This window comes from Dipodomys merriami, unplaced genomic scaffold, assembly GCF_024711535.1.
Source record: "Dipodomys merriami isolate MVZ:Mamm:240054 unplaced genomic scaffold, mDipMer1.0.p SCAF_4, whole genome shotgun sequence".
Classification (NCBI taxonomy): domain Eukaryota; kingdom Metazoa; phylum Chordata; class Mammalia; order Rodentia; family Heteromyidae; genus Dipodomys; species Dipodomys merriami.
Genome location: NW_027205603.1, coordinates 5,201,753 through 5,229,490, shown reverse-complemented (window position 1 = coordinate 5,229,490; position 27,738 = coordinate 5,201,753). Strand labels below are relative to the sequence as shown.

Here is a 27,738-nt window from a genome sequence, read left to right as displayed (position 1 = left end):
AATTCCATCTCCCAGACCATCATGTTCCTGCAGCCCAAATCAAACTCCCCTGTCCCTATGCCATCCAAATGATTCATTGGTTTTTACGCCATTTTATGTCATCTTTCGTATCTTCTCTCACAGATGATCCTTGTAGATAGTGAGTCTTGGCACATCACATAGACCACAAGCTCCTTGACGGTAGGAATGCAAAGCGGGCATGCTGATAAATTATATGTACCAGTCTACCTGCAACGTTAGATTAGGATTTGGTTCTTTAAACCAGTATTAAAGCTTGTCCTTAAAATCATGTAAATTATTTTTATATGAATGATGGCTTTGAATATTATTATGAAATCCACCATCATGTGTAGAGTGTTCCCACAAGTCTGCTTGTGACTTTTGCTTTGACATGTGTGCGTGCGTACATGTGCCTGTGTGTGCATGAGCACGTGTACATGCACGTTCCTATTTCTGGGACTTCCTTGGGCACAGGACCTCAAGCTCCTGCTTAGCTTTTTTCCTCAAAGCTGGAACTCTACAACTTGAGCCACACCCTCACTTCCAGATTTTTGGTGGTTAATTGGAGATGAGAGTCTCTCAGAGTTATCTGTCTGGGTGTTGGTTTTGAACCAAGAGCCTCAGTTCTCAGCCTCCTGAGAAGCTTGGATTACAGGCCCGGGTCACTGGCACCTAGCTTTGACACTTCAAGGGCACATGATAGCAGGGAATGGGTCCATCAAAGACTTCAGAGATCAATGACTTTAAAATCCCAACAGTATAACCTGGAAGAAGGATTCCTGGTGATTGGCCCATGGTAGCACAGACAGATCTTTTCATTAATTCAGTGGGCATTTTTGTTTTAGCATTTACTCTGTGCCAAGTACTGTGATGGTCAATTACTTTTGTTTATTGTATTTTTAAGATAGAGTCTCAAAGGACTTGAACTCTTTCTTCCTCAGTTTCCCAAGTGCTGGGATTACAGGTATGTACTACCATACCCAGCTCAAATAAATACTTTATAAATAATGTACCCTATCGGAATAGCAGCTATATCCATGTTCCTATAATTCACCTTGGCCAGTTAAGGAATTTAGGGTATCATTTTCATTTACAGTGGGTGAGTGAAGGAGGAAAAGGAATAGGAAACACAATCACCAAAAGTAATGGTCACTTTGAGCTGAATATGTGAACTCCCTAAGAAAATAGAAGCGTGGTTTTGCTTATAAACTACTATCTTGATTCTCTAAAATGTCTGGGAAGACGCACCCAAGCCCCACGTTATATAACAAGACTGGGCAGGTTTTGACATCTTTCAGGAAAATGCTATAGGATATGGTTTTTAAGGCCAATTTGTCTTTTTTTTTCTTTTTTGGCCTTAAACAGTGTTCTATACTACAAATGACTCTCCTTTACCCTCCCTCCCTCTTCTGAGAAGGGAGGATCTTTCAAAATTCCTAATAGGCAGCCCTGTGGAGAGATGGGAGGGAAGGAAAGGGAAAGAGGGAGGGAGGGAAGGAGGGAGAAAGGGAGGGAGAAAGAGAGAGGTAGAGGGTGTTTAGCTGCGTACATGTGGTACAGGCAGGAAGATCAGAATGCTAACAGAGCAGGCTCTGTAATTCCATGTTTCTCGTAAGTATGTTAGCCCTACAGGGAGCCGAGCTTGCCAGTCTACTTGGAGAGAAGTAAATCTGGGGAAGGTGGAAGGGGTCAGTTGCTCTCCTTGCTCCTGGTGAGGGCATTTGCTGATCTCCGGTGATTGCCTGGCTCTCCTCTCTCCTGTCTAGATCTGTGGTTCTGCAGAAGAGACACACCTATTGCAGGGAAAGAAGAGGACACTGCGCAGATTGCAAGCGGTAGGTTGTGACATGTAACATGTTTATATAGCTAAGAATTGCTGAGAGATGCAGGGGGGGGGTGTGGGAGAGAGAGGGAGAGGAGGAGGGAAGGAGGGAGGGAGGTTGCTCAGGGCTGGCTGATTTATCTGCAATGGGGAATGTTTTATTTTAATTGTCAGTTACAGAGATGTGTTGCTTGGGCTGAGATAGCAGTTGAAAAGGGCTGGCTTCTAAGCTTTTAGATCTGTGTTTGATGTGCTGTGCTGTGTGTGTGTGTGCTGTGTGTGTGTGTGTGCGCAGTTTGGAGAGCTCACCTTTAAATAACTTGCAGCTTCTTCTTTTCCTTTTCCTTTTTCTTTTTTTTCCCCCCTCTCCACCCATCTTCCCAACATCCTCTTCCCTACCCCGAGGGAAATGTGGCCTCCCTCACCTTGAGTCCGTTTGCCCTCTAAGTCTGGATTTGCGGCTGCTTTGCTGTAGGTGCGTGTGGATGCTGTACCGTGGTCCAGGCGGCCTGATTAAGCAGGAGTCTGTGCATGGGAGGTGGAATTGGACACCATGGCCGTGCAGCTGGTGCCGGACTCTGCTCTCAGCCTGCTAATGGTGAGTACACTAGGGAGGAGGTAGGGCCCAGCAGCGCCCATTCAGGCCTGAGCTGCACAAGGAGGGATGAGGAAGAGGGGGGTGGGGGGGCTCTGTTTGCTGCTGCTGCTGCTAACCGGGATGACTTGCAGACATGTTAAATACCGCTGTGCTGCATCCTACCGGCTCTTTTGAATTTGATTTCGTGGGTCAGAGCATCAGCATGACTAAGCACCAGAGGGAAGAGGAAGCAGGAGCTTGGCCATTTTAGAAACTTGTTGCTGGATGCAGTGTGTAGGAGAGATGCTTGCAAACAGGTGCTGAGAGCCCCCCTCAAAATACGTTGCTAGGACACATCTTCCTAGTGATTCTCCACGTCCTCTCCCTCTGGTCTTTTGGATCTAAATTCAGAGGATCCTGTCTGATGTGTGTTTGATTGCTTCTCATAGCAACTGTGGAATCTTGTTCTCCTCCCCCCACCCTCAGTGATGGAGTAGTACTCTTCCTTCCAGTTGCCCACAGGTGTAAAGAATCTTGGGCGGTGCCCAGAGGCTCCTGTGACACTTGGGCTATGGAGTTGGAAGGCAACTCCTCTCCCAGCTAGAGTTGAACAGGGAGACATCAGCAGGCGTGGTCCGGGTATTTCTGTGTGTACAAACTACTGCACTACTTACATTCCCACACATCAAGTTAAGAAAGCTATTCCTCAGAGCATTGTAAAGCAAACAAGGACAGCGGGGTTGCTTGTGACCGGATGGCCTTTCTGCTTGACCCTAAGTTCCCTCTCCCTTTGCTGTCATTTTGCCTCCTCCCTTCTCTATGGCCAGGGCCAGGCAGTACTGCCGTTGGAAGCAGATTGTGCCAACCTTGGCTCGGCGTGAGAATGTTACCAAGGTTTCCCTAGGTTTTTATGAAACAGAGCCTAAGTACTTGGCGCTGTGTGTATTGATCTGTGTTCTCTGACTCAGAAGGGAAAGTGCAGTCTGGTGAAGCCTGATGAGTTCATTAGGGTGACTGGAGCTAGCAGCCTGCAGGGACCCTGCCTCCTGGGTGCAGAGATCCCTCAAATGAAGAGGGACAGGTATCTGATGCTTTGCTACCCCAAATGACATTTGGTCCACAGAGTCATTTAAAGTGATTTAAGTTACATGGGCATCTCTGGTTCTCTCTCCCTGCTACCCTACCAGTGGGGAGAAGGATGGGAAGAAATGCAGGATCATTTCCTTCCTCAGTAATGCTATTGTCTGATGCTACTTGGGCTGCCATTGTTTATTTATGGCCAAGCAAGTGCACGGTCAAGGCTCGGAGTATTTGTGATGGTGGCTGGCTTTAAAATGCAGGATGTATGAGATACAGGAGGCTTCTAGGACCTGGGTGTCTGTGCCAAAAAGGCAGGCATGCACATGCAAGGCCTGCACATAGAGGTTATCTGATGTGCCTCAGGAGTGTGAAAACTGAAGTATGTTGAGGGAAACAAAGTTTTCTTGGAAAAAAAAAATATAGCTTTTCAAGGAGAACCACGCCTGCTTGCCTCTGCCCTGAATGACAACTCCTTTATGCATATATATATGCATATATATATATATATATATATATATATATATATATATATATATATATATATATATCTGTTTTTACTCCAAGGGTCCTGAGGATAATTCCTCGGTAATGAAGCAGAATGCAGCTCAGCACTCTGATCTGGCTGTTTGTGCCCTGCTCGCACGCTCAAGCTCTGGAACACCTATGGTGGTTGTTCTGGCTGTCTGCAGCTCAGACTTGATCACTGGCAGACTTGATCACTGACTTTGTCAGTGAGCTCTGCTCCTGCCTGGATTAAAGGCTTGTGTTCTCTTCTCTCTCAGGAGCTCTTGGCACCCATGATGGACCATTAGATTAGAGACCGTGTGGAGCACCAGGTGTCATTCGAGCCGCCACAGATTCGTGTTTGGTTCAGGGAAACGTCCCTTCTAGGGATTTTGTTGTGGTTTTCTTTTTTAAAGGGCGAATCCTAATAAAATGCTTTCCCTGACATGTTGCATGATGCGTCTCAGAAATGAATAAAACCAGAAGAGAAGATAAGAAGGCAGAGAGGCCCTCCGTTGGGAGTTGCTTTGGCTGTGAGCTCAGGAAGGAGGCTGCAAACATGATTATTTATGAGCTCATTGATCACCCAATCGGTTTATCAAGCATTTGTTCACTGGAGAGAGTAGTCTGGTATAATAGCAAGAGCCAGAGCTCATCAATGAACAGTTTGGCTGGGGAGGGGGGGAAGTAGGGGAGGGGAAGTCAATACCAGTTGGCTGATTGCAGCTGTGATTTTGAGCCATCATCTATGGGCTTCAGGGTCACTGGGGACATCACATGGCCATGCTGTTGGCTTCTGGATAAGGAGGCAGGTGAGGTTGTATCTAGTTTGTATGCTGACCAGTGCTGGCTGGCACATGCTTATTTGGCTCTGGAGGCAGTCTAAATCAGGGGGTGCGAGCCCTGTGCTCTGTCTCTCGTTTTGCCACTTCCTGGGTCACTGTGGTGCTGCAGCTTCCTTTCTGTGTGCCATAGCTGTGTCATTTGCTACCTGGGAGTATCATCATGATCTCTAAGGTCCTGCTCAGTTCTGATAACACCATTTCAGACCTTTAGGGTTGTGGTCTACAATAGAGTGCGTGGAAAGCCAGCTCAAGCACTGCATTCAGCTTTATGTCTTTATTCCCAGTCTAGCACACAACACGTGGCTTTTAGAATGAATGGTGGAATTCATTTCCAACCATTCAGTTTGACTGCCAGGACAATTAAGTTCTATGTTTTAAACTGAAATGGATGATCAGTAGGACTTATACTGTCAAGTGTCTGACCCTTCAGGAGCCTATTTTACTCTGTTGTCCAAAAGTTAATGACCTTTGAATAGTGCCGTATCCAAACTGAGTATGAGTCATATGGGAGCAGGGCCTGGCTTGTGAGCAGGCCTTGGCCTTGGGAGAACTTCACTCATTTGTTCAGTGAGGAGATAATTCTCCATTAAACATGAATCTCCTCAAAACAAATGTAGATTCAGCTGGGTGTCCATGGCTCATGCTTATAAATTCTAGCTAATCAGAAGGCAGAGATCAGGAAAAAGGTGGTTGGAGGCCAGCCTAGGCAAATAAAAAAAGAAAGTATTTGTGAGATTCCATCTCAACTAATAGCCAGATGTGGTGCACCTATAATTCCAGCAAGTATGGAAAACATAAATAGGAGGAGCACAGTCCAGGCTGGCTTGGGTATAAATGCAAGACTGTATCTTAACATTATCTAAAGCAAAAATGTCTAGAGGCATGGCTCAAGTGAAAGAGTATCCAGCCTAGAAGGGATGTGAAGGGTAAACAAAGGAGGAGGCTGCAATGCTTGATAAGAAATGTACGCATTATCCTGCCCATGTAATTGTAACCCCTCTGTACAGTATGTTCACACAAAAAATAAAATAAAATAAATAAAGAGATAACTTTGATAAAAAAAAAAAAAGAGTATCCAGCCTAGGAAGTATAAGGCCTTGAGTAAAATCCAAGTAACACCCAAAATAGGGATTGGCTTGGACTCAAAAGACAGGTGGATGTGGTGTGGCAGATGGATTCATATGCAATTGAAAAGTTTACCTTTCCCACGTTTGCAGCAATCTCAGGGAGCAAAAGGTATTGCTATGCCCCCCTCCTGTGTTGGGGGGTCCTGTTGGATGTGACTAAGCATAGACAGAAAGCTCTTGGCTGTGTGTCATTGGTTGAAGTCACACAAGTTCAGGAGAGCTACAAGAGCTGGAACAGGTTCCAGTCCGGGATGTGAAAATCATTTCTTTAAATCCAGAATAGAGACATACTACCAAGGTGCTACCAATGTTATATGATGCCATTTTGGCTCTTGGATTCTGAAAGTTCAGGCCATAGGATAGGTAGATTAAAATAGTTTTAATGTAAGTTCACCAGTTATGTGATAAATAATGCCATGAATGATTGTCTGTAAGTTTTACATACATTGTATCTCATTTAAGGCTTTCCATTATTCTATTTTTGAGACAAACAAAACTCTAAGACTCCAACTCAAAGACTGGAAGCTATCACACAATAGAAATTGGGATGGATGGTCCAGAGTCTTCAAATCTAGGTTCTCTGCCAAGCCAGTTTTCCCTGTGCCATATCTACACTTGAGAACTTGTACACTCTTCCCTCCTTTTGAATGAGCTCTCATCTGTAAGCCATTCTGAATTTTCCTTGTTTCTAAGGAGGCAATCCTGTCTTGCTACTAAAAATGATCATTTAACATGTTGAGGTATACAATTAAAGAATGATATCATAAAACTGGCTCCTGGTGTCTGGGTTAACTCTAGCAAGTGGAGATATTTTACTTCCATAATGGATTTGTCATGTTTTCAAGGTTCCAGTTTCTTGGACTGCATTTCTAGGAAATTGTTGTTGTGTTTAACAATAAGGAAATTCAATATGTAAAAGCTCAAGTTCACAAGTCAGAAAATTAGTGGGTGCTTACTTTTATGAATGAAGGCTCGAAATTAGATGATCCTGAAGGTTCTTTCTATTCTAAAATTTTGATGTCAGATGTCTGAGCTGCTTTTGAATAGACTAGCTCCCTGCTCTGTGTTGAATGGATTCCATTGACAACCTGCTCTTCTATGATTTTTACCCTTCTCATTTTAACTCCATTCTAAAATCTTCTTCCCTCAGCCATTTCCTTCTGTGAACACTTTCCTCTGTATTTAACCAACAAATATTTGCTGAGTATCTGTTGTGTAGAAGAAGCACACAAACCAGTCAGTGGCTTTTGGAAATTTATCATCCAGTTGATGGGATGGAGACACAGGGGAACTATTAATGCACCTTTTCTAATTAAGGAATGTGCAGGGAGATTTCAGAGAACCAGGTAACTTGTAACAAGGCAGCACATAAGGCATCACCACATGAACCCTGGAGTGTACTAGAGGGGAAGGATGGGTTCTTGAAGATAGCCTAACATATTGAAGGGTAGTAGGTCAAGAAAGAGAACTCAAAGGGCAGGGGGCAGCTGGATTACATTAGAATATACACTGTTTTAAGTATATGTATATGCTGACTTGACTGGTTTGGACAGATTTCATTAAGTTAGATAAGCAAGTGGAGGTATTCTGCTTAGAAGGCCTCTCTGGGAGGGAAAGTCCTGGTTCCATTACTACATAACCTCACTTTCTTCTACCTTTACCTGGTGAATAGTCTGTTCCATTTTAATGACTTTTTCCTAGACCCCAAATATCAGAAGTCATGGGGTAAAATTGAACTGTCTTGAAAAAGCTTGTTTTTGGGTCAGTATTAATAACCTTTATGTTTTTGTATCTGTTGTCTCTATTGGATGTTCACAACCATCTAGGTGGGTCAGCTACTATATTGTTCTAGTATATAATGTCCAGAGAAGTGAAATGGACCCTTCAAGATGCTTTAGATAATTTGTGATGAAACTGGTTTTCTGGTTTTCATGATAGTTAAGTCATATACATTTGGAAAAAAGTGATATCAAAAATGGTTATGGAAATTTAGAGACTAATAATGATAGGTAGTTTCAGGTCTACAAGAGTATATTCATTGGGGGTTTCCTAAACATAGGGCTCAGGGTACTGGCCCTTGATGTTTTGATTGAAAGTAGAACTGATTCTTACTAACATTTATATTTCTGGTTTGTTTGAAGTAGAATAGCTGTCAAAAAGTCTCCAAGATGTCACAGTTACATCTAAGTCAGTAGCTAACCATCTGTTTGACTAAACTGTCCATTTTGTGAGATGCAGTTTCTCAATGTGTATATCTACACAACGGAGACTACTATCTCAAATGATCAGCATTAGCAAAGAGGCCAATCTATCAATGGATACAATGAGAAGTCCCAACACCCACATAGCACGAGATGTGGCTGGCTGGAAAACATGGGATGATGGAGTCACTCTGGCTGTTTCTCTGGTTCAACTCTGTCTTGACTCTGCATTTGTCTGTGCTGACATTAGTCTCTGGCAGGAACTTCCCATGAAAGCAGCTTTAGGGTTACTTGATCTTGGAGTTAGGAAATGCCAGGTAAAAGAGTAGATGCTTCTTGTGTGGTGGCCATGGTTCACACATTCTATTTCTCCATCTTGGATAATGGATTTGTTGTAGACCAATTACTGGGTGCAGGTAAGGGGATTTCTGACAAAGGGGGTTGGCTTCTTTATCCAGGGCTGTAGGGAAGAAGATGTGTCAGTTAGCGAGTAGCTCCACCTGAGTGGGAAGGGCAAGTGGCAAAAGAAGAGCTATTTTATCCAAAGTGTGTGTGTGTGTGTGTGTGTGTGTGTGTGTGTGTGTGTGTGTGTGTGTGTGTGTGTGTGTGTGTGTGTGTTGGGGGGGTGGCAAGACAAAGATAACAGATGCTCGATCTAACGATCTGTGTACTTCATACACAATAATACGGCTCCCATGAAACTAACCAGTGAGTCAAAGCATCAGTACATCCTCAATCATAGATCCAGTTCTCTCAAAATAAATACATCAGGAAAAACCAGCTTGTCTGAATTTCTTCTTATCTTTACATAGCTTTCAGTTGAATGAGTCTGGCAATGATTACAATGCATTCTAATCAATGGTCAGACCCCTTTCATCATTCTCCCTGCTTTTCCCAGTCCCATCTATACATACGTACACTGAATATGACTATATTCACCCGGCCTCCATTCGGCTGCTCCTCCTCCCCGGAGAAGACATGTTTCAGGTTTCTGGAATTCCTTTTGTCAAACGTTTCATTGGTTATTCAGAGCAGTTACACCACTGGAATCCTCCCCTGAGTATACCATCCTTTCGTCTGTGTGTGTGTGTGTGTGTGTGTGTGTGTGTGTGTGTGTGTGTGTGTGTGTGTGTGTGTGTGTGTGTGTGTGTATGTATTTAACCCTTTATATATTTTCATACATGTTTATAGTTGAGATCTAACTTTCACATATGAGAGAAAACATGCACCATTCATTTCTGTGAACCTGGATTCTTTCACTTATAGTTTTTTCCTAGGTCCATCTATTTCTCTGCTAATGACAGAATAATGATTCTTTCTGCTAGATGAGTACAATTCCATTGTAGATTGTCTGAGTTTTTAATGCTAGGTTGTCAAGTCTCACCATTTATAAAGAGAGACAATAGTAATGATTGCCTATTTGCCAAAGCAAAAGCAGTCAGTATGTGTAGTCACTTGCCTTATCTTAACATGAAATAACTGTCCATCTGCACTTAGCTTATTAGAGTCCTGTAGAAGCCCAATTGAATCTAAAAAAAAAGTTACCTCATTCTCTCTCTTGATATCTCAGCCACTGGGGCAATGAGAGGTCACCTCCAGACAGGAAGTCAACGATTTTGGGGGGGGAAAAACAGATGTTTTTAAGGTCATGTGAACCATTCCAGCCATGAACAGATTTAAATTTACATTCCTGTCTTCAATAACTAACCAAATTTTCTTAGCCTCTGAAGGGAGATGACTAAAATACAGGCAGCAATATGTTCTCTCTGGCAGTTATAAAATGCATGCCTTTCAGGCCTGCTACACAAGATTGTACAGCAGTAAGTATGTCTCTGCTAAGAATTAATTGCACGGCTGCTTTGTGAAGCTTAATCGTGGTCTGGGGGGCATCTGTTGTGAGTGCAGGTAGCAATCTCTCATTGGATTCTGTGCCAGAATATGAAGTATAATGGAACATATGGTGTTGAGCCTGGTTGTAATCAAGGGTCCTGGAAGCATGCTCGGCTAAGACCATGTGGTACATATCAAGCGAGAGACTGAATTCCAATGTCAAGGTAACATTCGCTTGCAACTCGGGTTGCATTGTAATGAATGCTCTTTATAACCCTGGATATTGAAATCTTAGTCTCGCAGCGTAGCCTTGGAGAAGCAATTTCCTGAGTGGTAGATCCAATTCATCTCCCCAGCAACATTGTCTACACCCTCCGTTTTAGCTTTCATCTGTACACGAATGACTTCCTAATTGTGTCTTGGGTACAGGCCGTGCCCCCAAGTTCTGATGACTACAAATCCAGGTGCTTAGCAGATTTATCCTCTTGCTTAGCCCACAAGTACCTTCAACTCAACTTTCCACCAACATTCCTGGTCTTCTCCCTCATCTGCGTGTCTTGTCTTGGTTGGTGGCAGCGCCATTTGGTCTGTCACCAGAGACTCACCTAGACTCCTTGCTGTCTTTCTCCTCCATGTAGCCCAGCAGGACTGGACTCCCTGCCAGCCCCCTCCTCACTTCTTTTGTGATGCTCAGGCACTGGCTAGGCAAGGACTCCACCCCTTGAGACACATCCCCAGTCCCTTTGCTGTCCATTGGGTTTTGTTTGTCTGTGTTAAGAATCTTGCGCTATCTTCCCTTGACACGGCATCAGATCACAATCCATTCGCTGAGTAACTGGGATGACAGGTGTGTGCCCTCACACCTGATCCTTATGTTGCTTCTTCCTCAGTTTCTCTCATAGCCATCCTCTCTCCTCCAGGGCTATCTGCTCACTCATGGAGCCTCATGTCCCACCCTTCCTATCCTCTAGTAGTACAGAGTGGGAGTCACATGGCAGCTCATAATGGGGATGTAGTGACAAGTGAGTGGCCAGGCAATCACATTATTGTGTGACCACAGAGTGGACTGACCCCAGCCCAGTGGTATTGCTCTCCTCAACATAGCCTCCTGCTTCGATCAGGAGACAAAGGAAGCATACAATATACTAGGCTGCCACTATGTAATACCAGCTTGCAGTAATTTTCTTAAATACATAGGAATATACTCTAAAATCACATTAAACAGTCTAGCATAGCAAACAGGTAAAGTAGTGATGTGACATATTGGTATTCTCTAGTATGCGCTGTACATAATTGCATGTGCTGTACTTTTGTGCAGCGATCAGCACCAGAAGCTTTTTATGCCATCACTACCACCAATATAGGTGATGCACTGTTCCCTGCATTAGAGAAGCCACAAGGTCCCTAAGCAACAAGAACTTTCCAGCTCTGAGAGGACCACAGTCATTTATTTCTTCCATCATTAGGAAAACTTTACATGGTGCATATGTGTTTTTCTATCTCCCGTACATGATGTACTGGCTCAAGCCTGGGTACTTGTCAATATATTTCTATCAGTTCCTGCATCACAATGTGATCGTTCACTTGTGTATCTATTTGCCTCCATAGAGCATGTCTCATAGAGTGTTTCTTGTTCATTCATTCCACGTGTACTTACTGAGCAGCTACTATCTCCTTGACACTACTTCAGTATGAGGGATACAGGAGTGAGTGACACAGGTAAGAATGCCATTGTCCCAAAACTTTCTTTGGGAAAACCAAAGAGCAAGCACATTGAACTGTGAAGGAATACAAAGGGCCCTGTAGTGAATTAAAAATGGTGAATGCACAGATGGTGTTGGGGAATTGCTTTAGAGAAGGTGATGGAAGAAGGTGGCACTTAAACAAGAGTGTGAATGACAAGTAGGTGGCGATGACCAAAAGTCATGGAGAGGGCATTGCAGCCTGGGCAAAGGCCTTTTGGCAGGAAGGAGTTCAGCAGGTTCCAGCACATTGAACTGTAGTCAATGCATTTGGTAAATTAAGGTGTTGATTGGTTGTTTAACTTGGACAAACCAGGGCAGGGGGGTGGGTGGGGTTGTAGGTACAAAGCATGACTCTTGCCACAGTTTGTCTTACCAGAGAAATAAGAATTATAGACAATGTTTAGGGACTGGTGTAGGATAGGAAATGGCCCTGACATCAACAACTATGGTACTAGCATACCATGTGTGGGAAGGAGTAAAATCTAGAAATCTAGTCAAGAGAGTCTGTGACTGGCCAGTGGTGGCTTATACCTATAATCTTGGAGTTCAAAGTCAGCCTGGGCAGAAAAGTTCTCAAGACTCCATCTCCAACTAACCAGAAAAATGTTGGACTGGAGGTATGGATCAAGTGGTAGAGTTCCAGCTGTGCACAAGAAAGCTGAGTGAGATCATGAAGCCTGGAGTTCAAGCCCTGGCAGAAAAGAGGGAGGGAGGGAGTTAAAAAGGAAAGGTAAAAAGAGAGAGATCATGAAAGAAAATGGCATGCAGCTATTTCCTCTGTATTTTAGTTAGCACATAATAGTGATGCAATGTGGGAGTTCATTGGAATATTTCCATATATGTATATATGCTGATCATATTTACTGGCTTTCTTTCACGCATCCAATTTTTAATCTTTCTTGGAATTTTTAGAAAACAAATTTTATGTTTAGTATTTTTTTAAAATTTTGCTAGTACAAGAGTTTGTACTCAGGGCCTTGTGCTCTTGCTTGACTTTTTTTTTACTCAAGGCTTGTACTCTTATCACTTGGGCCACCACTTCACTTCCAGCTTTTTGCTAGTTAATTGGAGTAGGAGTCTCATAGACTTTCAAGCCTGTGCTGGCTTTGAACTGGGATGATCAGGTCTCAGTCTCCTGAGTAGCTAAGATAATAGGCGTGAGCCAATAGGTACCTGGCTGTTCTGTTTTTATCCATGCATACAATGTAGTTTGATCATATTCTCCCCACTTCCCCCATCTCTTTCCTCCCTCTCACCGCCTTCTGGTTCTATACTCATTTATGTTCATGTCCACTGTTTCTTCTCTAGATCTAAACATTCCACATATTAGAGAAAAATGTGGCATTTGTGCTTCTGAGTGAGGCTTATTTTGCGTAACCCGACAAGCTCCAGTTTCATCCATTTTCCTATACATGTCATTATTTCATTCTTCTTTATGGCTGAATAAAGTTGCACATATACATAACTTTTTCCTTCTTCATTTGTCCGTGCCTAGGCTGATTCTACCATGTGGCTGTTGTGCATAGTACTGCAATAAGTGTGGGAGCCATTTGAAGAGGGTACATAATTAATTTTGAAAAGTAAGGGAGTGCATCTTCCCAGGAGGAGCCAAAGATGAGATTAGGGTGAAGACAGAGGTATTCGGAAGAGATGGAGGGGAACAGGAAGGATGCTGGGATGAATGAAGGCTGGGATTCAAGGGGGATTGTTGTCTAAGTGAGTTGGGACCAAAGGAGGGAAGATGTTGCAAATGTTCCTGTGAGGACTTGGATTTGAGCCACCAGCACTTAGGAGACTCCCAGTGTTCTTGGAAGAGAACCGGTTAATGGATGTGGGGCTCAGGAAGTTTTGTCTGGTGCTGAAAAGCAGGCAGGGTGTACTGCGAGACTGGAGGGAGAAGGCCCGATTTAGAGCCACTTGGCTGAGTTGAGGTGGGAGAAGAGGAGGCTGGGAGATGAGAGTGAGCAGAGAGGAAAAGACATGGATTCTCAGAGGGAGAATCACCAGAACTGCATGATGGAGGAGGCAGCCAGGAACTCTGAGTGTTCCCCATCAGGCCACAGAGAGCACACTACATGTGAACAAAGGCTGTGGCAAGCAAATGATTAGATTTTGGATAGAGGTAGTATTTAGCAGTGACACTAGGAACATAGAAAACCTGAAGAAGGCTCCTAGAGAAGAAAGGACAGGCCAAGCCTGAGAGAAGGGCTTGGTACCTCATGATACAAGGCCTTTGAATGAGGCCAATATTATTTTGTCTTTGAAATTCTTTTTCCTCACATGGAATATACTGTTTAAACAGTCTTGGACATTTTCTGTCAGATGTGAGTTCTATGCGGTTCCATTAGATGATGCGCTAGGAACATATATAAATAAAAGGTACTACTACGCTTCCCAAAGCTGCTGTACAAACCTATCCTGGGGTGGAGAGAAGAGAGAGTGAAGGTGGGGACGGGGTAGGAGAAAAGGAAAGAGAGGGGCTGGGAAGGTGATGGTAGAGTGCTTGTCTTGCATATATGAGGCCCTGGGTTCAATCCCTCAGCACCACATAAGCAGAAAAAGCTGGAAGTGGTGCTGCAACTCAAGTGATGGAGTGCTAGCCTTGAGCTGAAGAGCTGAGGGACAGCGTCTAGGCCTAGAGTTCAGGCCTACAACCAGCCATACAAAAGGAGGGGGCGAAGAGAGAAGAGATAGAACTCTTCCCCCCATCCCAGCCCACTTTGTGACTTTAGACAATCATCTAACTGTGTCTAGTTATGTCAAGAGTTCTACACTAGGGGCTGGGAAGGTGGTAGAGTGCTCAGTGGTAGAGTGCTTGCTTTGCATGTATGATGCCCTGGGTTCGATTCCTCAGCACCACATAAACAAAAAGAAAAAAGCTGGAAGTGGCGCTGTGGCTCAATTGGTAGAGCACTAGCCTTGAGCTGAAGAGCTGAGGGACAGCACCCAGGCCCAGAGTTCAGGCCCCATGACTGGACCCTCCTCCCCCCCCCAAAAAAAAAAAAAGAATTCTACACTTGGAATTACTTATCTCTGTTCTACACTGTAGATGAGAACTGGAAGAGTCAGCTAGAGTCACATGACCACTGCGATCGAGAATCTTCTGGAAGATTATGGTGGTAGGTGCTGGAGTCAGCTGGACCACACCTGGTTCTGTGGACCAGATGGTGACAAGGGCCTCTGTGCATGGCTTGAGATTCCTCACAATATGGCTGCCTCCAGGTAGTTGGAAGTAAATGGAGGCCTTAAGTTCAGCCCCACAGTGTCAGAGCTAGTAAGGCAGTGAAGCCTCTCAGATCAAACACTCCTGCTGTAGCTGAGTTTTGGGGGACCCAAACAAGTCATGGTGGCCATATTTGAGAGACGATAGATAATACTTCCGAACAGAACAGTCTCAACATCACATCTCATGTGATGTATTCACTCTGTGTTACTTGATTTTGTTTTCTTGAGAGTCTGTTGCTTTTTTAATTACTCGCAGTCTTTCCATGGGAATTTATTGAAAGGAAGCATTCCATGAATTTGGATGGATTAAATAATAGGTTGATAACTGCAGAAGCCATTTTCTTTTTCCTACTCATAAACACTTGTCTTTGGTTCCTCAGGTTTCTCCCAAACTAAAAATTGGAGCCACATGCATTTATCAATGATGTGCCTTCAGAGACCACCTGAGACATGAATAAACCCTATGGAAAGGTCTCTTTTCATGCTCTATGATCCCCCAAGTTCCCTGGGTTGAGTTTTCATTGACGGATGGAAGCTGATAAAGCCATAACCTCACTTCCTTTACATGCTTAGTATTTAGACTAATAATATGGGTTGTCTTTATTGCCGAGGTGTCAAGTTAAAAGAAGGGACATAAGCTTAGTATTAGGACTAAAATGTGTTTTGTTTTTCCTTTCTGGGGAGTGTAATTGAGCCGTAATGAATGTGGCTGAGGTCATTTCCCAGGGCTTAATGAACAGGAGAATGTGTTCATGGCCTGAGGCTGAGTCTTTGGTCATTAACCTAGTTGGCTGTTGGCATTGTCCAAGAATGCTTTATGTGAGGCTATTACAACTACTGCCACACTCTTCAAGGACTGGGAAACATGAACATTACCTGTATCAACAACTATTTGTTTTCTTCACGTCGTGGTGATTTCAGAGGGGGAAGTTTCTAATACTTATTTCCAAGGAATAGAGCACCACCAGTCTAAGATTTGAAGCAGAGGGCCTAGCCAGTACAATTCTTTTTTTTTAATTTTGTAATTTGAATATTTTTAATTTACACTTTAATTTTTTAAAGTATATCTTGCAACTTGAGCTCATATCTGGGCTAGACACTGTAATTGGGGGGTTTAAGTTAAATTTGTAGATTTTTTTTCTTCCCTGGGGCTTGCACTCAGTGCCTGGGCGCTGTCCCTGAGCTTCTCTTTACTCAAGGCTAGCCCTTTACCACTTGAGTTACAGTGCCACTTCTGGCTTTTTCTAAGGAGTTCATTGGAGCTAAGAGTCTCATGGACTTTCCTGTCTGGGCTGGCTTCGAACTCGGATCTTAGCCTCGTGGCTGGGATGACAGGTATGAGTCACCAGTTTTTGTGGATTTTTTTTGTTTGTTTTTTGTGGATTGAATTTAATACCTTTTTTCTTCCCAAGGAATAGCCAGTAGCTTTCTTCCTTTTCTTTTTCTGTCTTTTCTCCCCTTCCCTTCCCTTTAAAAACATTTATGGAAGATGTCAGGCAGGGTACTGTGATTAGGACTGAGGATATAGATGTAAGTACCACCTTGTACCTACTGCTAAGGAATTTAGTTGGGAAGGCCAATTTATAAACTGTGTGGAGGTAAAAAAAAAAAAAAGGTAGAATGTGCATGCACAACACAGGGCCTCTTAAGGAGCCGCTGAAATACCTGGTTAGGTTTTAGGAATAATAACAACAACTGCTTTGTTGAATGGCAACTCCCTTGTACAACTACTTAAAGATAATAAAAATATTCAAAATCAATCATGACACTCCTGTTTACATTTTTCATGTTTTCTCAACTGTGGATTTAAATAGGCATAATATAGAAGAGTAAATGGGAAGATACAGAAGGAGTATACAGAAGGTAGACAAATAAAGTATCACATATGTGTACTTTAGAAATAGACTCACATTAGAAGATTATCAAAGACATAGAACTCCTGGGTTTCATCGTGGCCCAGCATTGAGGACCACTGCTCTGATTCCTTTTAAATGTGATCCATTCCCCTGGTCTGTGAGTGAGTGCTCTGTGGACAGAAGTCCATGAGTGTTTTTTTCAGCCACGTATCTTGTACCCCAGGATGGTGCCTGGTAGGCAAGTAGGTTCTGACTGGTAGTTGCTGGATGAATGAACTGTGACTACTGCTTTTTGGCACTGTCCTGACCACCTGATCAAGGTACAACATCCGGCAAGGTCTTTGCACAGGGGCAAGAGGAGGCTTTAAGTCTGAGCAATGCCAGTGATATCCACCAGGTAAAAATGTAAGGGAAAATGATGCCAGCTTTTTGCTCATGTCTATAATCCTAGCTACCCATGAGGCTGTGATCCGAAGATAGCATTCTAAGCCAGCCTAAGCAGAAATGTGCAGGAGACTCTTTACCTCCTATTAGCCACCAAAAAGCCACAAGTGAAGCTATAGCTCAAAATGGTAAGCTAAGGGAAAGCACCTAGGCCCTGAGTTCAAGTTCCAGTACTGGCTCAAGAGAATAAAGAAGAAAAAGATAAACAGCATCAGCTTTTATTTTAAGTAAATATTCAAACTTGAATTATGACTCTAGATATGTGGGCAATATAGCAGGTATAAATTCGTTCAACTATTATTAACCACTCTGAAAATAAAAAATAGTTTTGGGAAAGTAGTGAAAAATTTAAATATGAATAAAAATACTTTTTTTTTTTGGGTCCGGTCGTGGGGCCTGAACTCTGGGCCTGGGCACTGTCCCTCAGCGCTTCAGCTCAAGGCTAGCGCTCTACCACTTGAGCCACAGCACCACTTCCGGCTTTTTTCTTATGTGGTGCTGAGGAATTGAACCCAGGGCCTCAGGCATGCTAGGCAAGCGCTCTACCACTGAGCTACCTTCCCAGCCCCGAATAAAAATACTTTCATGACTATATTTTTTTTAAAGAAAAAGAATACATAATAAAAGTAGGTTTGCCTCCTATACCAGACTCTTAATTTTTTGTGTATTCTTCCAGAAATTCTCCATACAGGTGTAGCCTCTTGCCTTATAGATTTCTATTGGATTTTTTCCATTCTTTCTAAAGACTGTAGAGGGTTCTGTTATATGAATTACTGCCATGCAGACTCAACTCTCACTGATAGATATTTAGGCTAATTTTAGTGTTTTATATTACAGACTATCCCACAGTGAACATTGCTGTGCATGTATCTTTGTGCAAATAGCTAGAAGGTACTGTGGGGAAAAAAACCCTAGCTTATAAGTATATTCTCTCAAATTTTTATAGATATTGTCCAATTACTGTCTTTAACAACAGCATCATACCAATTTGTTGTTTTACTTTAAATTCTATATTCAAATCTCTAGTTGAATAAGCACTAGCTATTATCTACTAGCAGGGAGTATAGGAAAAGTAAGTTATTCTCCAAAGGGTATTTAGATTCTTACTGTATAAACAATTACATCATTAAATGTCTGCAAAATTCAAGTGGCATGTGAGCGGTGAATATCAATTACACATCTGCTGCATCTCAAAGGCAGATGGCTGCCTTTTAATTTTATATCCCAAGAATGATCCCCAAATTTCATTCTCTTCCTCAGATTACTCTCCTCCCTCCTTTTACTGTCACTGAGAAAAATGGATTATTACACTTTGCAAATATCAAATTAATTTTAACCTAAAGCATGAAGAAGCTATCAGGCCCATCTTAGTAAGCAGTAGTCTGGGTTGAGGTTTAACCCCTGAACATCATATTGGGTGCTGATCATGATTCAACAGCAGGGAAATGTGAGAAGACAATGATACTTAGCAACCTTACCATCTAGGTTGAGAAACTAACATATAACACCAAAATGGTGAAATGCCAAGTGAAAAGCAGTGGATTTTATAACTAAACAGCTCACAGACCTACAAAAGAGGTAGCAGTCTCTTCTCCTGGAAGATGTCAGGGACTTTTAGAATACAGATGCATGTTGGCTTGGGTTTGTGGAACAGGAAGGAACAAATGGACCAGAGTAAGCCATGAACTGGAGGAACAGTGACATCTTGAAGTGGGGGAAGGAGTCTGTGTGAATGAACTTAAGTCGAGGTAGGGGCACTAGCATCACATAACAACCAAAACAGACTCACTTCGGAAGAATAACATAGACAATAATGAACGTGATATACTGGAAAGAATGGGGAAAGATGTGCAATGTATGCAGAATGGTTCTACAGAACCCAAATGGCTCATGTCTGGTCTCTCACACCAGCAATTGGTCTAGAAATTGGAACTGTATGTGTGTATGTGTGCGGACGTGCTGGAACCAGGGCTTGAACTCAGGGCCTGGGCGCTGTCCCTGAGCTTTTATGCTCAAGGCTAGTGCTCTGCCACTTGAGCCCCAGCTCCACTTCAGGTCTTTTGGTTAGTTATTTGGGGTCTCATGAACTTTCCTATCCTTGCTGACTTCGAACCATGATGGCTCAGATCTCATCTTCCTTATTAGGATTATAGGCCTGAGACACCTGCTAGAAATTGAAGCTCTTAATGTCACCCATAAAATGTGACCCTTCTTATGTTTGAAAACCTTGTGAATTTTTCTAAGTCTATTGAGCCTGTAGAGGTAGATATGGCTTTCTCCTGGAGTGTTGCTAGATGTTCACTTATTTGTCCTTGTCAGTTCTTGTTTATTTTTAGGTCTTTAGATTGCCCACATGGCAACTTTAGAATGCAGGAATCTCTTGGACAACTTTTCCCTCCCCTTCAGCTCCTAACATGGGGTTGGAAGACTGAATTAATAATCTTTGGATTCTTTTATAGACATCGTCTTTAAAACTTCACTTGGGTCCCACCTGTGGTGTCCCTCACTGTCAGCACACCATTAGCATGGCTTTTTGTGATAGTACACCTGCAGGCCAGCATCGGCCTCCACCCTTATCTCCTCTGCCTGCAGACTCCTCCTACCAACATCACCCAAATCTCAGCTGAAGAAATGCTTGTGGAGCATCTATATCCAAACTCTAGGAATTCTCAAGCAGGAAGTTATTGATGAGAGGGCTGTATTGGGAATTTTAAGAGAAAATGGTGGTGTGCCAAGTTAACAAACGGTTGCAGGAGTTAAAGAATTTCAGTGATGGGATTGCTGTGTTGGACACAGCACCAGGAGATAGGATGGGGGATATAGTTCAGATGGCTGCACAGGTAAGCCTTAATGGCTGAAGGCTTTGACCTATTGAGAATTTTCAGAACTCAGAAGATCTAAGAACTTGGGTTAGAGGGAGGGGGAGGGCGGTGTTATAATCCAAGTTTCAAGGCCTTTCTCTCTGGGATTTGAATTTTCTAGGTCCAGAGTCATTCCATACATGTGTGATTAGAAATAGAAACACTCCGGATGCTTCTGTGGTTCAAAGATGGCACATTGAGAAATTCCAATTGTATCTGAATCTAGGCTCATATGAAATACCTCCCCAATCCTTCTTTTCCAAGAAAGGACATGGAAGGAAATGCAAGTGTCAAAGGAGAAATGGTATTGAGTCTTTGCAATAAAACACATGCATCTACTGAATGGATTTCCATGATTTTTTCAAATGAATAGTTGCTGTATCATAGAAAGGGGCTGTCCATATAGAATGACTAATGGTTGAATTGTTGAATAGGTCATTTTTATAATTTATGGAAAGCAAATCTTTCCTTCCATCACAACTGGATGTCAGCACCCTTGGGTTATGGGTGGTGGTCTTTCCCTTGTCCAAGCAAAAAAGATACCACAGTGTCAGAACCCCCCTTAACTAATAAACAGAGGCAGTGGCCATGAACATACTTTTGTCCATGCTTGAACCTTCTCTAACAATGCAGTCATGGTTGAACCTGAAACTTGAAAGGGGTACAGTAACTACACTGAGATGAAAGACATGTGCAGGGCAAGAAACAGCTTTGAATTAAAAAAAAGAGTGAGTTATTTCATGTGAAAGCAGGGCTGTATTTTCCCCTCAATCTGCTCCTGCATAATTTTAGTCTATTTTTCTAATTATGGCTACAGAACAAGAAAAGTCCCAACTGCTGTTCTCATTCTCACTATTTTCCAAAAGAAAAAGAAAAAAAAGAAAGAAGAAAAGTTGGTAATCTGCATCAATGCCAGAGAAAATGGAACAAAGGCAGGGTGGTAATTTTCTTTGTGTGAGTTCTCCTTGGTGCATTTCTTTCCTTTCTCTTCCCAAAGTCATTTAAAAGAGTGTCATTCGAGGCCAATTAAAGAGATTTGGATGAGCAGCTCTTGAGTTTGCAATTGGTATCAATCAATAGTACAATTTGGCCATCAACAGACTTTGAAAGTCTCCTCCAAAATGGCTGCATTGAACGTTAGCTGAAGGATTAGTAACAGAAATTCAATGAGTCCTTTTTTGTTGGAAAGACTGAGGTTCAGAGCCCCAAATCTCGCTCTTTATGGTTTGCATCAAAGGTGGTCAGTTTGGCAAAGGACCAGGGGCTTGATATATTTTGGATAGTTGGGGGCCAAAGATTGGCCACCAACTTTTTAACACATCTCTTGATGAATCCAGTGGAGCAGGGGAGAGCATAGACAGGGAGAGGGTAAGTGATTGCAGCCAGGACCTGAGATGAGACAATTGAGACCCTGAACTAGAGTTGGTGCAGTATGCCTGCGATGTATAGGTGCCATTAGCATTGGATCCCTGGTGTTCTCTTGAGGTCGGTGAGATGGGAAGTATAGAAAGGCAAATCATGTTATTGGATAAAACTGTTTTTTGAGGTCACCAATCTCTACTTGTTCCTAAAAGCCTCTCAATGGAGCCGAACTGTTCCCACTACACAACTGTACCCCCAGGAAGGGACCACTTTTATGTGATCTCTTTAGTTTTCCTCCTGTAGCTCCATGTGAATGGTAGGAGAGAGGATGTTCCAGCTGAAGGACAGAGAGAAGGTTCACGGTTCTGCCTGTTGATAATGTGAGTGGTTTGCAAGTGAATACAAAGGTGTTAGCTGAAATACAGTAGATTCAAGGGAAATCTTAGGAAGGGAAAATCAAAAATCAGCAAAATAAAACATCAGGAAGCAAGTACTGGACAGGGGTGGGATGAGGTTGAGGGGCAAGGGGTAGATGAATGAAAAGAAGGGAAGAATGCAGTCTAGAAAGCCAATGTATGTCCTACAAAATTAAGAATTGTGAGGGAAGGGGTGTGTAGGGGAGGGATGGGGGAGAATGTTGAAAGGAATGACATTGATCAAGATACATTGTATTCATAAACTGTTAAATGGCAACTCCTTTGTACAACTAAAGATAGTAATAATTTTTTAAAAATAAGTCTAGTTTGTGCATCAAGGTAGATTGCCTCTGGTTCTGGTGGCTCAAGCCTATAATCCTAGTTACTAGGGAGACTGAGTTTGGGAATATCATGGTCTGAGGTCAGCAAGACCCTATCTGAAAAATAACCAGTAAAATCAGGGCTAGAGGCATCATTCAGCAGTAAGAGTATCTGTTTAGCAAGCATGAACTACTCAGGAAGAAGAGAAGAGAGGGAGGGGAAGAGGAGGGAAAGAAGGAAGAGGGAGAGGGAAGAGAGAAAAGGGAGATGAGGGGTGAAAATTTCAAAGGCTTGCATGCATGTTTTTAAATCATTGAATAACTGTCTCCAGGGCATCTAAGATATGCCAAGTGCTCTTTCTTCTTATGGTTCATTTTGGAGGGCAGTGATCTCCTACTTAGGGGCATTCTCCTTGATTAATCTTCTTGCAAGGTTCTGTCCCTTTCTGAGGGGATGTCTCTTCTCTGTGTCATTATCTCTGATTAATCCTTGGGTTCGAAGTCAGGAACTTTGCTAATTCCTATTCTGTTTCCATTGACAAATGAACACAAATGTTATAGTAAACAGAAGTGTCAGAAGCCAAAAATCAAAATCAATATATGCTATGAATAGCTAATAACTGAAAATGCATTTGAAAATAGCAAAAAACGTTTACTTTTTATCAGCATGGCTACATTTTGAACATTTTGCATTTTCTTGGTACCTAGGTTAGGCCAAGGAATATAGGTTTATTAGAAGCTAAGAAAGTTTGTTTCTTTTTTTTTTTTTCTTTTCTTGTGAGAATACTGTACAGAGGAGTTACAATTACATGGGCAAGATAACGAGTACATTTCTTTTTTTTTTTTTGTCGGTCGTGGGGATTGAACTCTGGGCCTGGGCGCTGTCCCTCAGCTCTTCAGCTCAAGGCGAGCGCTCTACCACTTGAGCTACAGCACCACTTCCGGTTTTCTGGTGGTTTATTGGAGATAGGAGTCTCACGGTCTCTCCTGCCCGGGCTGGCTTTGAACCGCGATCCTCAGATCTCAGCCTCCTGAGTAGCTAGGATTACAGGCGTGAGCCACCAGCGCCCGGCTACGAGTGCATTTCTTATCAAGCCTTGTTGCCTCCTTGTTGTTTCTCCTTCCCATCCCTTCCCATACTCTTCCCCTCCCCCCACCTAATCCCCCCCCCAAAGTTGTTAAGTTCGTTTTTCACATAACGACTTGTACATCTCATTGTTGCAATGGGTCCACCTGTATCCCTAGTTAAACGATTTGTTTTTTCCCTTCCCCTCCACAAATTATACTAACATCAAATACAGTGAAAGTGTGGGTTATACTGTGGGGGAGGGACATACAAATCAACATAGAAATCATCTTATAAATTTGATAGAAACAATTGCATGAAAGGAAGAAAAACAAAAAAAAACCATTTGAATACTTATCTTGGGGTTCATTCCCCTAACATCAATGTATCTGACCTTTTCTGCTTGTCTCAGACATATACTAGTTATTGCAAATAAGGGAAACCATGGGACCTATGTTTCTTTGGGCCTGGCTTATTTCACTTAATATAATTTTTTCCAAGCCTTTCCATTTCCTAACAAATGGGGGAATGTCATTCTTTCTGATGGAGGCATAGAATTCCATTGTGTATATATACCACATTTTCTTGATCCATTCATCTACTGAGGGGCATCTGGGTTGGTTCCATAACTTAGCTAGGGTAAATAATGCTGCAATAAACATAGTTGTGCTGGCAGCTTTAGTGTGGTCTTGTTTGTGATCATTTGGGTAAACGCCCAAAAGTGGGATTGCTGGGTCATAGGGGAGCTCTATGTGGAGTCTTTTGAGGAACCTCCATACTGCTTTCCAAAGTGGTTGAACAAGTTTACACTCCCACCAACAATGCAGTAAGGTTCCCTTCTGTCCACATCCTCTCCAGCATCTGTTATTATTAGAGTTCTTGATTCTGGCCATTCTAACTGGGGTGAGGTGGTATCTCAATGTTGTTTTGATTTGAGCATTTCTTCATGTGTCTATTGGCCATCCTTCTTTCTTCTTCAGGGAAGTTTCTCTTTAAGTCTTTAGCCCAGTTATTTATTGGGCAGTTGTTTCTTTGAAGATTTGCTATTGGGGGATTTAATTTTTTAAGTTGCAGGTATATTTTTAGATATGAGACACTTGTCTGTATATGGTTAGTGAAGATCTTCTCCCAATCCGTGGGCTTTCTATTGCTCTTGGGAGTTATGTCCTTTGCCATGCAGAAGCTCTGCAATTTCATGCAATTTCATTTGTCCAACCTTTCTTTGATTTCTTGTGTTTCTGGGTCTCTATTAAGAAAATTTCGGGGAGGGGGGACCAAGATGGCGACGGGGCAGTAGGGAAACGCCACAGCTCTCTCCAACCAAAAAGAGAGTTCGAGTTCCAATGCTTAATCTCCCCAAGAGACCGACAACAACAAAAAGACGAACACTCAGAGAAAAACCAGAGGCAGAGAATAACAAAAAAAGAAAGAGAGGAAAAGAAGAATTTCAAAACAGAGAAAAGCGAAGACCCCTCCCCCAACCTTTACTGGCCACGCGGCAGTGCGCCAAGCCGCAGGCCAGCCGGCCCGGCAGGGGCTGTGGGAGCCCCAGAAACACAGCAGAGACACAGGGGGCCGCTTTCAGAACATCAGGTACTGGTTTGCAGAACAGCAGATCGCCAGGAACAGAGAAACCTACCAGCCGGGAGTCTCCACGAGGATCCCACCCCCCACCCCTCACTCTCCACCCGAGCAGAGAGGCTCCATCCCGCCAAAGCCGCTCTGCATCAGCAGAGTGACAAAAGGACCTGTCGGCAGACCACCTGGCCCTGCCTGATCGCGATCGCAACAATCCAGCACTCTCCACCCAAGCAGAGAGGTTCCATCCCGCCAAAGCCGCTCGGCGCCAGCAGCACGACAAAGGGTCCTGTCTGCAGACCACCCGCCCGCCCGATCACGATCACAACGACCCGGCGGGGTCACTCGGGCCCCAGAGGTACCGAGAAGAAGCTGCCTGAGCGTGGACACTCTTGACCCAACAGCTTCGACAGAGGCAGAGACAGAAAAGAATCACACAGAGCCACCACTGCCCAACCCAGCCCGGATTGCAACAACAACTGACGACCTACACCACACAGAAACAACCAGCTCCAGGGTGAGTACCCCACAGGGGAAGTGTATCCCTCAAGGGAGACCAGAGCTGGAGGGAATCCCCAGACCCTGACCTAGACTCCCTACCCCAGCACCCGGACCACAGGACCCACTAAAACTGGGAACTGTTTGAGAGCTCCACCAGCCCGTGGAGCACACTCAGCTGGCCAGGCTAGAGCAAGAGCACCCCTGGAAGGGAACTTAAATGCCCAAGCCAGGAACAGCGCCCCTGGGTCAAGACTACCAACAGTAGAAGAAATTTGAACTGTGTCCCCCAGGCTGTATAACCTAGGTGGTATACACATCAGCACAGGCCTAACGAGTGCGCTCCAGGCTGCATAACCTAGGTGGTATACACATCAGCACAGGCCTAACAAGCGCGCTCCAGGCTGGGGCCGGAACCAGGCCCGGGGATCCGGCGCCTGAACAACACAACCAACGCCTCCCAATTGAAGTAAAAAGCTGAGCATACGCCTCAACAGAGGGGAGAAAACCAGGAAACAACACTCCCCCGGGAAGCACGCCTGTGACAACAAAAGACCTGGAGGCCCAGGACAAGAGAAGCCCAAACCCCACCAAAACTCCACCCATATACCCTAGACTGGGAATTGGGCAACACAGGCTGCCAGCACCTGATAGTAAGCAGGAGCTCAGACTGTTAAGGTGGCTCAGCAATAGAGTGATAGTCTTGGATGTATGAGGCCCTGGATCTGATTCCTCAGCATCACAAAAGCAAAAAGGGTCAGAAGTGGTGCTGTGGCTCAAACGGTAGGGTGCCAGCCTTGAGCTGAAAAGCTGAGGGACAGCACCCAAACCTAGAGTTCAAGCCCACAACCAGCCCAAAACAAACAAACAAAAACACATCAGGAGCCCATAGCAGACTCCAGCATTTGGGAGAGTGCATCCAGAGCATCTGTTCTTCACAAGAGCACCCGTAGGAGCAAACACAAGCAGTCTAGGCTGCTCAACCCTTCCAAAGGCGGGAACTGCCAGCAATCTACAGCAGAGAGCTGAGAATCCTAAGTAAGTCAGAATAGCAGCTGGAAATAGGCTCCCAACAGAACCCAGATCAGGCACAGACTCTCTCTACCAATACAGAATCAGCAACCAAGCAAAGACAGACACACCAAAACAAAATTGAAGAGCAGTCTCCTGAACCTCCATGCGAAAATCACAGAGAAAAATCACAAGGTTTACTACCACCCAGGACAGCAAGCTCACCTCAAAAGCCAGCAGCCACACAGGGGAAAGCCCCAGTGGGAGCAAAGCAGGAATGGAAGACAAAGGCTACTTCCAAGGGTTGCTGGAGGCAATGACTCAAGAAATAAAGCGAGAAATTGATCAGAAATTGAAAGAGCACAAGGATGAACTATCCAAAGAGATACAGGGTATCAAACAAGAGATGCATGCAAAAATAGAAGCTGCACAAACCTCAGTAAGAAGTGAGATAAACGCCAAATTAGAGGTAATGCATACCTCATTGAGAGGTGAGATCAGTACTCTGAGAACCAACATTGAATCCATAAAGGGATCCATTTCCTCCATGCAAACCACAATAGAAGCCACTGTCAACAGAGTGAATGAAATGGAAGGTAGAGTGTCAGATACAGAAGACAGAATACACCAACTGGACCAAAAAGTGACAGATATGGAAAAATCACTCAAATTAAACCAAAGGGATATTCAAGAGCAAGCAGATAATGCTAAAAAATTTAACCTTCGCATAATTGGAGTGGATGAAGGTGAGGAATTCCAGAGCAAGGGAATGCAACACCTATTTAACAATATAATCAATGAAAATTTTCCCCACCTCAAAAACGACCATCTTAACTACATCACAAAAGCTTATCTAACACCCAACAAGCAAGACCCCAGGAGAAACACTTCTAGACACATTATAGTAAAAATGATAGATCTGAATAATAAGGAAACAATCCTGCATGCAGCAAAAATGAAGAAGGAGCTATACTACAATGGGAAAAAAATAACAATTACTGCAGATCTCTCCACACAAACAATGAATGCAAGAAAAGCCTGGGAAAGCACCATACGAGCCCTGAGAGCCAATAACTGCCAACCCAGACTGATCTACCCGGCAAAGCTAGCATTCACATTTGATGGAGAACTGAAAACTTTTAATAGCAAAGAAAAACTAAATGAATACATAAACATTAAGCCAGCATTACAAAGAATTCTAAGAGGGGGGACACAACCTGAAGAAAGCAGCCAGGAACTGGGGCCTGCCCCAAACAGGCGTTACTCAAAGTCTAACTGAGCAAGCACAGGAGGAAAGGAAAAAAGAAAAACTTAGGAAAACGGAATGGCAGGGACAACAATGCATCTCTCTATACTTTCTCTTAATATAA

General features: G+C 43.5%; 1 protein-coding gene across 3 annotated transcripts in view; it reads left to right on the top strand.

Moving 5' to 3' along the window:
* Positions 1 to 1,529: 1,529 nt before the first annotated feature.
* Positions 1,530 to 27,738, top strand: part of Frmd4a (FERM domain containing 4A) — a 526,608-nt gene continuing 500,399 nt past the window's right edge. For 2 of the 3 annotated variants that reach the window (XM_069990391.1, XM_069990394.1), the window contains exons 1-3: positions 1,530 to 1,611; positions 1,767 to 1,835; positions 2,298 to 2,420. In XM_069990391.1, the coding sequence (XP_069846492.1) occupies positions 2,376 to 2,420 (45 nt within the window). In that variant the 5' untranslated portion in view covers positions 1,530 to 1,611; positions 1,767 to 1,835; positions 2,298 to 2,375. Of the gene's footprint in view, positions 1,665 to 1,766; positions 1,836 to 2,297; positions 2,421 to 27,738 lie in introns of all 3 variants that reach the window. The other variant, XM_069990392.1, reaches the window with a different exon arrangement.